Source organism: Balaenoptera ricei, chromosome 15 (genome assembly GCF_028023285.1).
Source record: "Balaenoptera ricei isolate mBalRic1 chromosome 15, mBalRic1.hap2, whole genome shotgun sequence".
Lineage (NCBI taxonomy): Eukaryota > Metazoa > Chordata > Mammalia > Artiodactyla > Balaenopteridae > Balaenoptera > Balaenoptera ricei.
Window position 1 is genome coordinate 54,183,524 of NC_082653.1, and position 16,206 is coordinate 54,199,729.

General features: G+C 48.8%; 3 protein-coding genes across 7 annotated transcripts in view; 2 read left to right on the forward strand and 1 right to left on the reverse strand.

The window, feature by feature from the left end:
* The window catches only part of CORO7 (coronin 7), a 59,259-nt gene extending 55,844 nt beyond the window's left edge, over positions 1-3,415 (reverse strand). For all 3 annotated transcript variants that reach the window (XM_059897289.1, XM_059897288.1, XM_059897290.1), the window contains exons 1-2: positions 3,243-3,415; positions 775-871 (exon numbers count right to left, since the gene is read on the reverse strand). In XM_059897289.1, the coding sequence (XP_059753272.1) occupies positions 775-871; positions 3,243-3,302 (157 nt within the window). In that variant the 5' untranslated portion in view covers positions 3,303-3,415. The remainder of the gene's footprint in view (positions 1-774; positions 872-3,242) is intronic.
* A 2,282-nt stretch (positions 3,416-5,697) lies between these two features.
* On the forward strand, positions 5,698-6,210 carry LOC132349338 (small ribosomal subunit protein eS19-like). The gene has a single exon (XM_059897693.1). The coding sequence runs from the start codon at positions 5,722-5,724 to the stop codon at positions 6,160-6,162; it is 441 nt and encodes a 146-aa protein (XP_059753676.1). The 5' UTR covers positions 5,698-5,721; the 3' UTR covers positions 6,163-6,210.
* Positions 6,211-13,479: 7,269 nt separating this feature from the next.
* Positions 13,480-16,206, forward strand: part of DNAJA3 (DnaJ heat shock protein family (Hsp40) member A3) — a 32,280-nt gene continuing 29,553 nt past the window's right edge. For all 3 annotated transcript variants that reach the window (XM_059897051.1, XM_059897053.1, XM_059897052.1), the window contains exon 1: positions 13,480-13,693. In XM_059897051.1, coding sequence (XP_059753034.1) covers positions 13,483-13,693 — 211 coding nt within the window. In that variant the 5' untranslated portion in view covers positions 13,480-13,482. The remainder of the gene's footprint in view (positions 13,694-16,206) is intronic.

Below are 16,206 nucleotides of genomic sequence, written 5' to 3' on the forward strand. Positions count from 1 at the left end.
TAGGGATCTGTTACCCAGGACTCCCAGAGCACACAAGACCCAAAAGCTCAGCCTTGGACCTTCCCAGAGCCTCCACCAACTATAAGGCCACACCCTTTGGGACAGAGTGATTGGCAGAGGTTTCGGTTCCTGCCCCACACAAGAGCCTTCCGTGACATCGACTGAGCAAAGACACTAGGGTAAAAGGTTGTCTCTTTAAGGCACTGTGGGTCATAAGCAGTCAGCTTGGGGCTACCAGCTGCCACCTTCCCAGCTTTACCTGAGAAAGAAGCCCTCACCCAAGGGCAGCAGAGCTGAGGAACAGGTAGAGAGGTCAGGATACAGTGAGATACAGCTCTGGCCTGAAGCCTCTGGAATTCTTAGTTCTATAAACCAAAAGGTATCCATTTCTTGCTTAAGTCAATTCGAGGTCTGAGTTATCACTGACAACCAAAAGACTCTCAACCAACACAGGGAGCTTTTGCGTTCGTATTGACCCCAGCTGCTCCCAGACGAGGAGTGGATTGCATATGAGGATAGCTGGAAACAAAGGCGACAGCCCCCTCCCCACCCTCCAGGCCAAGCTCTTGAAGATCAAGCCAACATGTTTATACAAAGTGTGCTGGCAATGCCTGAAGCAAAGTCAATCTGCCTACTGCACATTGACCAGTTTGCAGGGGTCTAAGGCCTTCATGGTGCTGACCTCTGAGCCCTGAGAGGCCCCTCCAAGCCTCTGGCCCCACCCTACCTAGGATGACAATGTCTGAATCCCCACAACCATGTTCACCTCTCTACCTGGACGGTCAGAGTTGAATGCAATTAAGCTGCAGCTGGCTTTGATATGGTTCCCACATGAGGGGACAGTTCCTGCTCGAATGTCACTGATCCAGGTCTGAAAATAAAGAACAAAAAACGTGTTGGCCAGGGCTCTGCCTAAAGCAAGGGATAGGGCATACGGCATAATCCAGGGAAATCTACCTTAAAGCTGCACCATTAGAGATGCATTCCTTAGGATCAAACCGTGTCCCCACTCACACAGTCCCTTAGAAAATGTAAAATGTCCTTGAAATGATAACCTGTCATTAAGGGGTTGATTTTGCTTATTAAATAAGTTCTCTAATAAGGGGGAGGAAGCTGTCAGAAGGAAGCTCAGGCTGAACAAAGTCAAGAGGCTAACTGGGCAGTGTGTGTGTTGGCAGGGGGTGGAAGGGTTTGATTCTGTTGAAAGGGAGAGAAGCAGAGAAAGGAGAAGTAAGCACCTAAGGTAGAAGACAGACTTGACTTCCTCAGCTGCATTGCTGAAGGCCTCCACCAAGTACGGGGTCTCTTCCAAGCCCCAGGAGAAAACACTCAAGCTCAGAGAAGGGAAAATAAAGGCCTTTCCACGAAGTCCCATAGTCAGGTGAACGATGCACCCCCATAAAAAGGCAATAAGGTTACCACCCCCACACGTGGAGGTGCAGAGGAACACTTTTTCTAAAACGGAGGTCGGCGAGGTCCCAATGTTTCCTGTTGGTTTCAGCACCTCGCAGCATCCCTGCCGCCTGACGATCGAGCACCCACATTTCCCAGCCCACCCACTCACAGTGTCCTGGAAACCACCCCCACCATCCAAGTTTCTAGTTCAATGTTCACCTGCCACGGGTAGAACATTATCATATTGCATTATTCTCCCCTCCTGATTCATGTTTACTGTACAAATATAGTGACAGGAAATATCTTTGAAAAGAACCCGTCATCTGTTCTCCCATCTCCCTAATATATAAACTGTTTTAAGCTCTCCCTGTAATCCCTAATTCCATGCCTGTCTGTTTACCTTGTTGGACTGAGGCCCACCCAGAAACAAGCCCCAGAGCTCCTCAAGTACACTCCAGACCCCTCCAAGCATTATTGCACTCAAGAGCAATGGTCTTAAAGAAAATGTGAGAACCTCTCCACCACCAGCCCCCCACACCCGCTTCAACCTTTCGATTGCTCCCCACTGCACTCAGAGTAAAACCGAACTTCTTCCTGTGGCCCTCGGGCTCTGCAGGCCCACTCTGGACTCATCTGACACCATGCTTCCCTATCACTGCCCTCCATCCACCCTGGCCCACTTTCCTTCTTCCACCAGGCTCTTTCTCACCCCATTCTTCCTATGGCTGGCTGTTCTCACCCTTCCTGCCTTAGCTTAAATGTCACCTCCTCCCAGCAGCCTTCCCAGACTACCCTACTGAGGTTAACCCCACCTCTAGATCCATCTGCATCTTCATCTTCATCCCGGCCCCTCATGTGTGTTCTTCAGTGCACTTATTAAAACCTGCATTGCCCTTGCATGACTGTCTGCTTTCTGGCTGTCTCCCTCAAGAGACTAAGCACCAGAGAGGAAGGAAAACGCTGTCATGTTCACCGCTGTGGTTCCAGCAGCTGGACACAGCACATGGGACATGCCCAGGAAATATGGTCCAGAGGATAAAAACCGGGTTTTTGCTCCAGGCTGCCCTCATGTGAGACGGTCCCTGATGGGGTCACCAGAGGTCAGTTCCTAGGCTTCATTATTGGAAGACACTCACAAGCCTTCCAAATAATGTTTCGCTGCAGACCAAGGATGGCATCATCTCTGAAGCACACCCCTCATCAGGCCTGCTGCCCTTCCAGGGGACCGAGGTGCCCCCCCCACCACCTGGTTCAGCTCTTCCTCTGGGCTCCACCTGCTTGGGCTTCCCAGGCCCCACCCAGCCTTTGGCAGCATCACCCCGAATAGGGGAAGAGCTCACGCCAGCCGCGAGAGGAAGCGCCGGCGGAAACCCGAGGGAGGGGCGCGCTTCTGGCCGAGGCGCTCCCCCTCTCCAGCTGACACACCCGGACTCGCCAAGACCAGGGCAGAGAGGGGCATGTCTCTCACACCCCAGCCCCGGGCAGGGACGATCGGGGAGGCAGGGAGGAGGAGCCGCCCGGCTCGGAGCGAGGCCGACCGGAAGCCGGGAAGGCAGGCAGCCTCGCAGGCTTCAGGCCTTGGCCCCACTGGGCTGGCTGCGCCGCCTCGGTGGTCCCGGTGCGAGGCGGCCGGGCCAGCGGACCGCAGGGCTCATCGAGAAGCCAGAGAGTGTCCAGGGAGCGCCAGGCTCTGACCGCCGCGCGGCGACGGACGGCCCGGACGACGGGCCCGGGCCTGAAGGGGGCGCGCCTGGGCAGGCGGGCTCGGGTGGCGGGGGGTCCCCGCGCTGGGCCAGAGAAGGGGGAGGGGTGGCCGCTGGGCAAGGGGCGACGGCAGCCGGGCTCACCTCGCGGCGGGGCGGCCGAGCTTCCGTATGCCGGAACTTGGACACCTTGAAGCGGTTCATGGCGGCGGGGACCGCGGCGGGCGCAGCTTCGAGGACCCGGGCGTCGGCTCTCAGGTGCACCGCGAGCAGCCGCGACTCCCGCCTCCTCCCGCCCCACCCACGGACCGCCGCGCGCGGCCACGCCCCTACTCGCCTCAGGCCAATCGCAGCCCGCTCCGGTCCACCGAGCCACTCCCCCAGCCCCTCTCCCTCCGCGCGCACGCCGCGGGCCCGCCCCCCGGCGGCCAATCGCTGCTCGGCATCCCCTGGAGGCCCCGCCCCGATGCCGGAGGCCTGGCCGCGCGGGTCCGGAGGTCACGTGCGGCGCGCTGTCCGCCCCCGGTCCCGCCGAGCGTGCGGGACTAGGGGCAACAGCTGTGATTTTGTGGCTAGGGATTTGCCTCGGGAGACTTTCCGGTGTGCGGGGCACGCCCTTCCCCGGGAGGAGGGAAACCAGAAGTGAACTAGCTCCACTTAGGAGACTGGGAACGCTCTCAGGGAGAGACGGGCCGCTGGCACGGGTCACACAGATAGTGGCAGCGGAGGGGAGCCCAGGTCTGATGCAAATCCCTGTTCGTGGGACCTACTCTATAGGCTCCGCATCCCACCCACCCTGCTTAGGTCATGTGGGCTCGGTAGGAGGGGGGATGGAGACTTCAGCGTCCCCTTATAAGGACGAGTCAGGCCTTGGGCGCGGTAGGGCAAAACTCCTCGAAGGAAATCAATCAATTACAGATAAGCTGAAAGGGCAGTAGATAAGGGCCATGGAGAATCTCTTAAACAGCAAATTTGCCCAACCGGCGCTGCTTGGTTAGTCCCCGGACAAACCTGGGGCGATGCATTCCACAAGCCTTTCTCTTCGCTTTGAAAATTGACTCCGTGATTCCAGAATATGCTTTCTGCTTGAGAACAGACATAACACCTGCTCAGGCGTGTCTGGAAAGGGGACTTTGATCTGAGGAATGCGAATGATTGGTCGCAACGTCCCGCTGCTGTGAAAATTCGCCTTCCGCAGCCTGCTGCAGACAACAGCCTCAACTTAAGCAGGCTGCCCAGAGGGTAACTCTGAAAGCTTAGTCTGACGATGGGCACGAATGGACTCCAAAATGCAAGTTATTTATTTCAGTTCTCACAGGTAAAATGTGACCACTCAGGGGCCCTGACTGAGTTAAGCGCGCCTTTGATCTCCATAAACTAAAGATAGACTGTCAGTAGGGTTGACTGAGGCCTGGGATTTGGAATTCCAAGCAGTCTGGCAGCCACTGGAGTTCAGCTTTCCCATGGCACATACTCTTCAGACTCTGGAATTCCAGCAGCTTTGGAAAAGGCACCATCAGTACAGTCTTGAGTTCGTGTGGTGTTCAGTTACTGCAGGTGTCGCTTATGCTTTTTTTTTTTAAATTGTGGCAAAAAACATATAAAATCTAACATTTTTACCTGTACAGTTCAGGAGTGTTAAAGACATTCACAGTGTTGTGCAACAGATATCCAGAACTTTTTCAAGCAAAGCTGGAACTATAGCCATTAAACAACAGCTCCCCATTTCCCCTTCTCCCCAACCCATAGTAATCATCATTCTGCTTCCTGTTTCTATGAATTTGACTACTTTAGATACCAAATACAAGTGAAATCATGCACCATTTGTCCTTTTGTGACTGGCTTATTTCATTGTAATGTCCTCAAGGCTCATCCCTGCCGTAGCATGTGACAGAATTTCCACCCTTCTTAAGACTGTATAATATTCTGTTGCATGTATTTACCACATTTTGTTTATTCATTTGTCCATCAATGGTTACTTGGGTTCACCCACCTCTTGGCTATTATGAGTAATGCTTCTAAGAACATGGCTGTGCAAATATCTCTTCAGGACTCTGCTTTCAATACTTTTGGATATATACCCAGAAGTGGGATTGTTGGAGCATATGATAGTTCTATTTTAAATTTTCTGAGGGATCTGCATACCAGATATTGTTTTTAGAATTACAGTTACTAAAAGTTAGGGTTTTAAAAAAATATTTATTTATTTATTTGGGTTGCAGTGGGTCTTAGTTGCGGCATGAGGGATTTTTAGTTGCGGTGTGTGGACTTCTTAGTTGCAGCATTTGTGCAGGATCTAGTTCCCTGACCAAGGATCGAACCCAGGCCCCCTCCATTGGGAGCACAGAGTCTTACCCACTGGACCACCAGGGAAGTCCTACTAAAAGTTTATTACCATCCTTTAGTTACTGTTGGTTGCTTGGTTAATTCTACAGTATGCAGTAACCCCTATTTGCATCAACTGTATTTGACTTATAACTTCCAGTACGGGGACATTCAGATGTTATGTATTGTGGTTCAAATATAAGTCAACTGTAGACCTAAAACTGTAAAATTCTTAGAAGAAAACATGGGGCAAAAGCTTCACAACAACCTTTCCCCTGGCTGGCAGCTTGGAGGCTGCATGATGCCTGGAGTTACTGTAAAAGATGTGAACCAGCAGGAGTTCGTCAGAGCTCTGGCAGCCTTCCTCAAAAAGTCCGGGAAACTGAAAGTCCCTGAATGGGTGGACACTGTCAAGCTGGCCAAGCATAGAGAGCTCGCTCCCTACAATGAGAACTGTTTCTACACACAAGCTGCTTCCACAACACGGCACCTGTACCTCCAGGGCGGCGCTGGGGTTGGTTCCATGACCAAGATCTATGAGGGGTGTCAGAGACATGGTGTTATGCCCAGCCACTTCAGCAGAGGCTCCAAGAGCATGGCCCATCGGGTCCTCCAAGCCCTGGAGGGGCTGAAAATGGTGGAAAAGGACCAAGATGGGGGCTGCAAACTAACACCTCACGGACAGAGAGATCTGGACGGAATTGCTGGACAGGTGGCAGCTGCCAACAAGAAGCATTAGAACAAATGATGCTGGGTTAATAAATTGCCTCATTTGTAAAAAAAAAAAAAAAAAGAAAGAAAAAGCTTCACAACATTGGATTTGGCAATGAATTTTTGGATATGACACCAAAGGTACAGGCAAAAAAAGAAAAAATAGACAAATTGGACTTCATAAGAATTTTTTAAATTTGTGCATCGAAAGACACTGTCGGGGGCTTCCCTGGTGGTGCAGTGGTTAAGAATCCGCCTGCCAATGCAAGGGACACGGGTTTGAGCCCTGGTCCGGGAAGATCCCACATGCCGCGGAGCAACTAAGCCCGTGCTCCACAACTACTGAGCCTGCGCTCTAGAGCCCATGAGCCACCAACTACTGAAGCCCGCACGCCTAGAGCCTGTGCTCTACAACAAGAGAAGCCACCGCAATGAGAAGCCTGCGCACCGCAATGAAGAGTATCTTCCGCTCACCGCAACTAGAGAAAGCCCGCGCGCAGCAATGAAGACCCAACGCAGCCAAAAATAAATAAGATAAAAAAAAAAGAAATAAAGACAATCGGGAATTCTGTGGCAGTCCAGTGGCTGGGACTCTTCACTTTCCCTGCTGAGAGCCAGGGTTCGATCCCTGGTCGGGGAACTAAGATCCCACAAGCCTCATGGCGCAGCCAAAAAAAAAAAAAGGAAAGAAAATCAGCAAGATGCAGATTTCATCAGGCATAGATGAAACTTGAGAACAAAAAGATAAATACTGTACGATTCCATTTATGAGGTACTTAGAGTACTCAAAATCATAGAGATGGAAAGTAGAATGGTGGTTGCCAGGGGCTGGGGGAGGAGGAAGTAGGGAGTTTAATGGGTATAGAGTTTCAGTTTTACAGGATGAAAAGAGTTTGGAGATGGATGGTGGTGATGGTTGCACAAAATTATACATATATTTAAAACCACTGAACTGTGCCCTTAAAATAGTTAAGATGTTAAAGTTTATTATGTGCATTTTCCCACAATAAAAAAAATATATAAATCAACTATACACCTACTGCAAAAGTTCATTGTAAACCTCCCAGATTTGCTTGATGTCACTTCACTGTTATCCCTGAATTACTTGTGTTTTTTTTAATGTACCATTATGTCAGATGGGCCTAAATGGGCACAGTCAGAAAGCGAGAAAGCCTTTAACCCCCAGAGGTAACAAATGGATATGCCATGGGCTAAATCTGGTCTACAAATATGTTTTAGTGGTTCACATGGTGTTTTAAAAATTGGGAAGCTTCAAAAAAGTTTGGATTTCAGATCTCTTGAAAAACTGAAAGATCTGGCAACACTAGGTCCACATCCCTACGTGGCTAAAATGCACTGGAGCTCACAGCAACTGCCACTTTTAAAACATGTTTTCCTCACCACAGTCCCACCAGCCCCTGTGGTCTTTTGTTTGTTTGTTTTTTAAATACTACTGTTGGTTTTTAAAATTATTTATTTATTTATTTGGCTGCATAGGGTCTTAGTTGAGGCACATGGGATCTTCACTGCAGCATGCAAGATCTCCATTCTGGCATATGGGATCTTTAGTTGATTACTTTTGGCTGCGCTGGATCTTCATTGCTGCCCGCGGGTTTTCTCTAGTTGCAGCAAGCTGAGGCTACTCTCGATTGGGGTGCACGGGCTTCTCACTGTCGTGGCTTCTCTAGTTGCAGAGCACAGGCTCTAGGCGCCCGGGCTTCAGTAGTTGTGGCTCGCGGGCCCTAGAGCACAGGCTCAGTAGCTGTGGCACACGGGCTTAGTTGCTCCGCGGCATGTGGGATCTTCCTGAACCAGGGCTCAAACCTGCGTCCCCAGCATTGGCAGGTGGATTCTTAACCACTATGCCACCAGGGAAGTCCCAGCCCCTGTGGTCTTATGCACAGCCACTCCACTCTTGTGCTTTACCTGTTTGGTCCTGGCACCTGGGTTTGTGATCCCCTGACCTTCTCTCCCAGGAGAGAAAGAGGCCATGCCCCTGGCTGTGCTGGGTCATGTGACTGTTGCCACAAACTGGGGGCTGGTGGAAGCAGAGTAGAAGAATATCAACTTTTCCATTGCCATAGTGATGAACCTGAGCGCCACAGCAGGGGAGACGGAAGGGCCAGAGGGACATCATCAAGGCCCAGAGAATGACCATCTCAAGTGTTCCCAGGTCCATTCTGGCTGAGTGATCACTGGAGAATAATTTTAGTAGAGTTCAGAGCTCTAAGGCTGCTGCAGACATGAGCAGAATAAGTTACTTCATGGATTGCAAAGTTGAACTGACAGCCTCCAAGATTCCTTCCAGCCCCTCAAGCCTATGAATTGACAGCTTTGTCTCTTTGCACTCCTAGAAACCCCATTTCACTGTCTGTTTATAAGGACACAGGAAGACACCTCTCTACCTTAAAAGGCAGCCTATCAAAACGTGGATCAAATTTCAATAGGGCGGATGTCTGGTTAGCTTGGTGCCTGGCAGGATAATTTCAATTTCACAGGTCCTATTTCCAAGAGTAATTAATAATGAACAAGAATTTGGGAGTCCATTGTAGTGAGGTCCTCATTCTAGAAAACTCAAAACACTTCGTGTAACCAAAGGAAGAGACATCAGCAGAAAGAAAAGGGATGAGCAAGAAGAAAGCCAAAAAAAAACCACACAAAAGCATTAAAGAGCCTTAGGATGCATCTTTATTTTCAGCTGTGATGCCAAAGAGAGGAAGTTTCTGACATGGTGTTCCCTTAATCTTCTGTAAAGTCAGTTGTTTCCATAAATTAGCATTTTTGCAAGAGAGGGAGGCATGAGGCCAGCTTCAGTGCCAATAACAAATTATTTAGATCTAGTTTTCTGCCCCTGAAATGGTTGTCTATTAAAATACACAAAGGCACATGTAGTTATTTCAGCACAGGAAGCGAACAATTAAGCAACAAAGTACATTTCAAAAATGGAGAAAAACATGACAGTGCACCTTGTATTATTATTTCGTTGTTTATGGAGGTGTAACCATGTAGTCTTGGGGCTCTGAAGTTTTACTACATCTAGTGATTTGTTCTGATTTTTTTTTACAATAACTTGCAAACTATTTATATATATATCTTTGGCCATGCTGCGCGGCATGTAGGATCTTAGTTCCCCCAACCAGGGATCTAACCCGTGCTCCCTGCAATGGAAGCACGGGGTCTTAACCACTGGACTGCCAGGGAAGTCCCCAAAATATTTTAACAGAAACACAAAATTTAACTTTTGTGGTGATAATTCACAACTAAAGGACATTTCCATAGAAAAGACTGTCATTTACTAAGGTGATGTTTTTCACTTTGGAGTCTACTGATCACCAGGAGATCCACAGCTTTATTCTCAGCATCTGTGGTTCTTTTTTTCCTTTAGGAGTTCCTTTCATTTCTCAGGTTTGTGAAACATTGCTTAAGGTTAAGCCTAGTTTGGGCAGAAGAGTATTTAGCTGGGAGCTGAAACCACTTGTGGTTTTTTTAAAGGGCCTTTTAGGAAATCATTAGCATGAAAGTCCTGTTGGGAATACCCAGGTGAGCCAGGCAAGGATATAGTTCATCTTCTACTGCAGGGAACTGCACCCACTGCAGAGGTCACGCCTGGGAACATCTGGGTCCCACATTCCACACTCCCTCGGAATTGTCCCATACTCTCTTGGGGAGGAAAGGAAATGCTACAACTAGAGAAATTGTGACCTTGCTTGTATTGCCTCTGAAGGCTTAGGCCCTTCTGCCCTCCTGGGAAGGGCTCCTCACTCATATGGAGACGGAGCAGCGGTCCCATCATGTAGCCATGGACTTGGGCAGTCCCATAGTACCTCAGAAGCCCAATGTCCACTGGAAATCACAGGGTAGACCCTCTAGTCTCCCTTTGCCTTCAGCCCGGCACGCTGGAGGACCACACTTAAATTCCCTGCTAGTGCTCCCAGATCTCCCCACCTCAGGAGAGCCAGAAAGGGCGCAGTAGAATAGTAAAGTGAGAAGTGCAGACAGGAAGATGCTTGCGAAACTTGTCTGCCTTTTCCTAAACATTTGTTTCTCCTTAAAGCTGAAGTTTTTGGCTTTAGACCAGAGAAGGGGGCAGGGGTGGGGGAGGAAGCAGGGAAGGAGACCCAGGACATATTTTGCCTGAAAGTGTGGGTAGGTGTCGCCTGTGTGCTCATCCCAGTTTTTAGCCACAGCCTGGGATGGATCCATTTGTGTTCCGTCACAGCTGAAGTCCTTGGATGGCGGTGAAATCATCTGTAGGTGAGGGTGGTAATAAATACTTGCCGTGCCTCCCTCCTTTTGTTGTAAAAAGCAAATGAAATTCTGCATGAGGAAGTGCTTTGTAAACTATCCAGGGTTATATGACTGGGATCTACTGATCACAATTTACCAAGGCACACGGTTTAAAGAGAAGAGCTCTAGTTTTGCTGTTAAAAGATCTTAGTTCACCCACTCACCAGCTGTGTGAACTTGGACAAGTCTTTTCACTTTTCAGAGCTTATTTTGCTGTTATTTTGTGGTGAGGGTGAGGGGTCCATTTGTAAAAATATCCTCTGCCTTACTAACCCACAGGGTTGTGATTGTATCAAGATAGAAAACATGAGAAAGTTCTTTGTGAGCTGGAAAGAGACTGTTCTTAGCACAGCCAAAGTTTTCCGATCCCTCCATAGCCACCAATTGCCTGAAATCGGTCCCATCGATATCTCAGGGGTGTTCAGTCCAAATAATAATAACTCATTATCTTTTTCCCCAAAAACTGCTTCTTTCCTGGGATTTTTAGCTTGGCATGACTACCGTTTGGAGAACATAAAAAAAGCATATTCGTTGTATCCAAACAACCATCGACTCAAGATGATTCAGGAAGCACAGACCAAGGACCACTGCTGTGGAGATTTCCCAAGCTTTGTAATCTACTCATGTTTAGTAATTGTATCATCTCTTGTTTTTCTATGGTGACTAGCAGTGAGAGAAAGCAGGCACAGCCCTAGGCTGCTCTCACCAGGGAGTCTTGCCAGAGGCTTCCGTGTTCTCTCCAGGGCCTTTTTCCTCTCCTTTAGTAGTCACCCTCACCCACTCCATTCCCTTGGGGCTCTCTGCTTCATAAGAGAAAATATGGCCTCCCCAACAATCAGCCTTCCTGCTATCCCCTAAAACAAGAACACACACCCACTTTCGGTGTGAAGGATCTTCACTGTTAATCACTGTGGGGAAGTAGATGGGGGGAGGGGCTGGTACTAAAATACAAAACAGTGAGGAAGTTACAAAGCTGACAAAGTTTTCATATTAGTGAGCCCTCCTCTAGTTCCTAACTCGCTCTGAGGTGGTAAATGAAAATCCCTTTGGCTCTTGTTCTCAGCTTTTATTCCTGAAAGCTGTACTTCTCATCCAGCACCCTCCCTCCTCCCCTTAGGTTTTGGGATCCCTGCGGGCAAGTAACTGTCTGCGTTCTCCTTGGTGTTCCAGTGCTTAGCATAGAGCCTGGCACATAGGACTGACATATATTGAGCACTTACTATGTGCCAAGTACAGTATGAAGGCTTTACATGGGTTATCTCACTCTCTCCTCAGATGATCCTTTGAGGTAGTTACTATTATGCCCCCATTTTAGAGAAAGGGAACTGAGGGACTTCCCTGGCGGTCTGGTCCAATGGTTAAGACTCCACATTTCCACTGCAGCGGGCACAGGTTCGATACCTGGTCAGGGAACTAAGATTCTGTGTGCTGCGTGGCGCAGCCAAAAAAAAAAAGAGAAAGGAAACTGAGGCACAGAGAGGTAAAGTAAGTTGTCCAAGGACACACAGCTGGTAAATGGCAGAGCTGGGATTCAGTCCCAGGCAGTCTGACTCCACAGCCCATAAGCTTAAGCACTATGCTGGAGACATTTAAATATTAAACAAACTCTTTTCCCCACTTCCCATCCCATGGACAGCCTTTTCCTTGTTTCTCTAGAATGTCCCTTGCTCACCTCAGTCCTCTACATTTCCTAGTGCAAACTCTCAACTATTTCTTGCAGTTTACAACAGCCTCATAACTCTTTTTCACTGGACCAGTGGTTTATAACCTTCTTTCAATTTCAGAGCCTGTGGAGAATTTGATTGATGAAAGCTATGGATATTTCCCCAGATTTACATCCACATACACAAAAATTTCATGTATAATGGGGGAAGGCGCAAGGAGCACAGACCATCTTAAATTCATCCATGAGCCCTCAGGTTACCTTTCTATTGTTAGGGGTGGTGGTGGTGGGAGTGTGAAAGCAGAAACCCCTCTATAGGACTTACCAGGCCAGGTTTATCTTTCCAGCCTCATCTCCAGTCACACACCCCAAGTTTAGAGCGTACAAGGCAAGCACTTTCACATCTGCTTTTGAAGTTCTTGCTGCTTAGAATGCTCTTCCCCTCCACCGCTGCCTGACACACTTTTCTCCAAAGTCCAACTCGAATGTTACCTCTCAGATGCCTTCCCTGACACCCCAATGCCCCTGACCTATTTGAGAAACTCCTTCACCTGTGTGCCTGTACACTGTTTATACCTACGATAGCACTGATCACATTATCTTAGTTACCAAGGAGCCTGTCTCTCTCGACTCATCGTGAGCTCCTCCAAAGTAGGGATGGTATGTCATTCATCATTGCATCCTCAACATTCTAGAACGCGCGGGACACCTAACAGGTGCCCAAAACGTTTATTAAATTCGTTTTCGGGTAGCTCGGCTCTCATTCAGCGATCGGCAAGTTCACTACAGGTTTGGAGAAGACAAATAGGCTTAGGAGAGAGCTGAGTGATCAAAGTTCTTTTAGTGGGGAATCAGCCAGAGGGAGAGTGAGCTTGAGGCCTGAATCTGGGAGTAGGGCAGAGACCGCAGCCGCTTGCGCCTACGCCGGGTGAGTAAGCCTCAAGCAAGGAGACCTAAGACTCAGGGTCAGGAAGAAGGAAGCCGTGCGCTGCATGCTGAGATCTGCGCTACTGACGGCCGCATTGCATGCCGGGGTTTGTAGTCCCGCCCCTTGCAGGGCCCCTCAGACCAGTTACATTCGGCTGCACTCAACCACGTCCTTATACAGATACAGTATTGATCGTCCAGCACAGAATGACTAGGCTCTTCAAGACAAATTACCTATTAGCACTTTTTAGAGCAAACATTATTTCGGCGTCGGCCACGAAGAAAGCGCATTGGGTGCGGATGCGCATGCGCAACGCGCGCATGCGCCCCGGTGTGTGCGTGTCTCCCTCACTCCCCCCGCGAGTGAACGCAGCGGGCCCCGCCCCCAGAAGTGCCGGCTCGGCGCGCGTGCATCGTCCGCGTGAGGCCGCCTTGAGCCGGGTGGCGCAGGCGCAGTGTCCCCGGGCCAAGATGGCGGCGTGGTGCTCCACACGCTGGTTGCTGGTGGCCGTGGGGGCTCCGCGGCTGCCGGCTGCAGCGGGGAGAGGGGCCCGGCCGCCCATGGGGGGCGTGGTGGGGGCGTCGCTGGGCCGCAGTCTGAGCGTCACCGCCTTTGCGCCTTCACTGGGAGCTCGCGGTCCCGGGGCGCTGCTGACATTGAGACCTGGTGTCAGCCTCACAGGTGAGTGCAGTCTCCAGCGCCCGAGTGAGGGGCTCCAAGGCCTGGAAAGGAGTGACTCGCTTCGCTCCGACTACGGCGGTAGCGGGGTGGAGCGTGTCTTCTGATTTACGTGCGGAATCGCTTGGGGGAGATGGGCCAGCAGGAGGCAGAGATACCCAAATGGCTACTTAGAGGTGGTAAATGAGGGAGAGCTGCGTGGAGCCTCCGGCGGCGGGGATGAAACGCCCCGCAGCCGTGAACCTTCACCTCTCTGTAAACATTTCTGGAGGCTTTTTTCCGGCCTGCCGCTGCTCCCCTGCCCAATTCCTTTCCCTTCCCTCTACCTCCTAGCCTGTAACGGAAGGGAAGAGGTAACTGCCATTCGGTGAGTACCTGCTCATGGGCTAGCTGGGCACTTTGTGCCTCTTCTCCCTTGATGGTAACAACAATCCTGCAAGGTGGGGCTCATCATCCCCATTTTAAAGAGTGGGGAACTGAGGTTCTAGCAGAGGAGTTGACCCGCCCAAGGTCCTAAAGTTAGATAAGGAGAGTTGTCCCAAACCCAGAGCTGTTCTTCCATAGCTTATGCTCTCCACCACATGGTGTAAATCGAAGGACATACTTACTGTTTTTTAGAAGTCCCTTTTGATTGACATATATACACTAGTATGTATAAAGTAGATAATAAGAGCCTGCTGTATAAAAAATAAAATTCAAAAAAATAATTAAAGAAGTTCTTATGTTGGTCATTGATGCAAACTGATATATATTGAGCACTTACTATGCACCAGGCATGGATCATTTCCATGTGATAAACACTGCTCTTAATTCTATTTTATAGATTAAAAAATTGAGGCTTAGATGTTAACTTGTAGAATGTCACAAAGCTAGAAAGTAGTTGAGCCTTGATTCAAAACCTGCTGCTTTCTTAATTGCTGGAGGTGATGTTGAATTAGTATATGTTAAGCCTTTTAAGTGTTTAGCTATGATGGTTTCTTATGCTGTGTGTTGGGTGACTTCCCTTATAGTGAGATAAGGAAGGAAGGAGGAAACAGTGAACAACCAACGATGTGCCTGGATTGTGCTAGATGTTTGTGTTCTCTAGAATTTGTGCAAATGATATTTAAACTATAAACTTACAAAGATGATTAATTAGAGGGTCCTGACAAGGTAATTTACACAAGATAATTTCCTATTGAGATCCAATTTTTATTGCTTACATAAAAGCCAGTAATTAAAGTATCAGTAATTGTTATTACCTTGTACAGTGAACACTGCTCCAGTAATGTATGTGCGACCTGGGTGGATTATTTAATCCTTTTGTGCCTCTCATTCCTTAAGTGAAAATTTTTTTATTTACAGGTATTTATTGAGGACTTGTCATATGCTAGGTACTGTTCTAGGTACTGGGGATACAACAGAGAACAAAGAGATTGGATGTGGTTTTGGTCAGAATGGTCCCATTTTTAAGTTCTGTTCCTGCCACCTGTATTTCCTCATGGATGGACGGAGCAGTAGTCTGCCCAGGTTTCCTCAGGATTATTTGGATCGATGTCATGCTGTATTTCTCAGTATGAGCAAAAGTGATTATTTTTAGGTTTTGCCAACGTCTTCTAATGTCAAGGTTGTTGTGAATAGAATTTGACTACATCTTTATGCTCAATTATTAATTCTTTAGATACCTATTAAGCTAAATTAGTTCATATCACATTTGTACAGGTTTGGGAACATTTTTTGATAATTGTGTATGTGTATGTGTGAGAGACAGACAAGCACTAAGTACTGAGCCTGGCATGGGGTGATTACTAAGGAACTGCAGTCAGCTGTCCTTTTCCCCAAGTGAGCCCAGTGCCCACAATGGGCATGTTTTGTAACAGGTGTTGAACACCTGTGAGAGGTGGCATCCTTCAAGGTGCACTGTTACCACATCTAAGGTCATCATCTCAGCTCCCAAACGTTGGTGTGTGATCTCATCTCAAATCCAGCAGTACAGTTAGATGATGTAAAAACTTTATTTATTTATTTATTTTTGGCTGCATTGGGTCTTCATTGCTGTGCGCAGGCTTTCTCTAGTTGCAGAGAGCGGGGGTTACTCTTCGTTATGGTGCACAGGCTTCTCATTGCAGTGGCTTCTCTTGTTGTGGAGCACGGGCTCTAGGTGCGCGGGCTTCAGTAGTTGTGGCTCGTGGGCTCTAGAGCGCAGGCTCAGTAGTTGTGGTGCACGGGCTTAGTTGCTCTGCGGCATGTGGGATCTTTCTGGACCAGGGATTGAACCCGTGTCCCCTGCATTGGCAGGCGGATTCTTAACCACTGCGCCACCAGGGAGGTCCCTAAAAACAACACTTTAAATCTGACTTTTTCTCCCGGAATGGAAGGTAGTTATTTCACACCTTCTCCCAGAGTGGAAGGTTGGCCATTCTTGGAATGACTTGGAGGCTAATCCTGTTCTGGGTTGTTCTAAAATGGGCAAGACATTTATTGGTCATATCTCGGGGGAAAATGTGTCTATTAAATGAACTCTTTCTAATCATTGC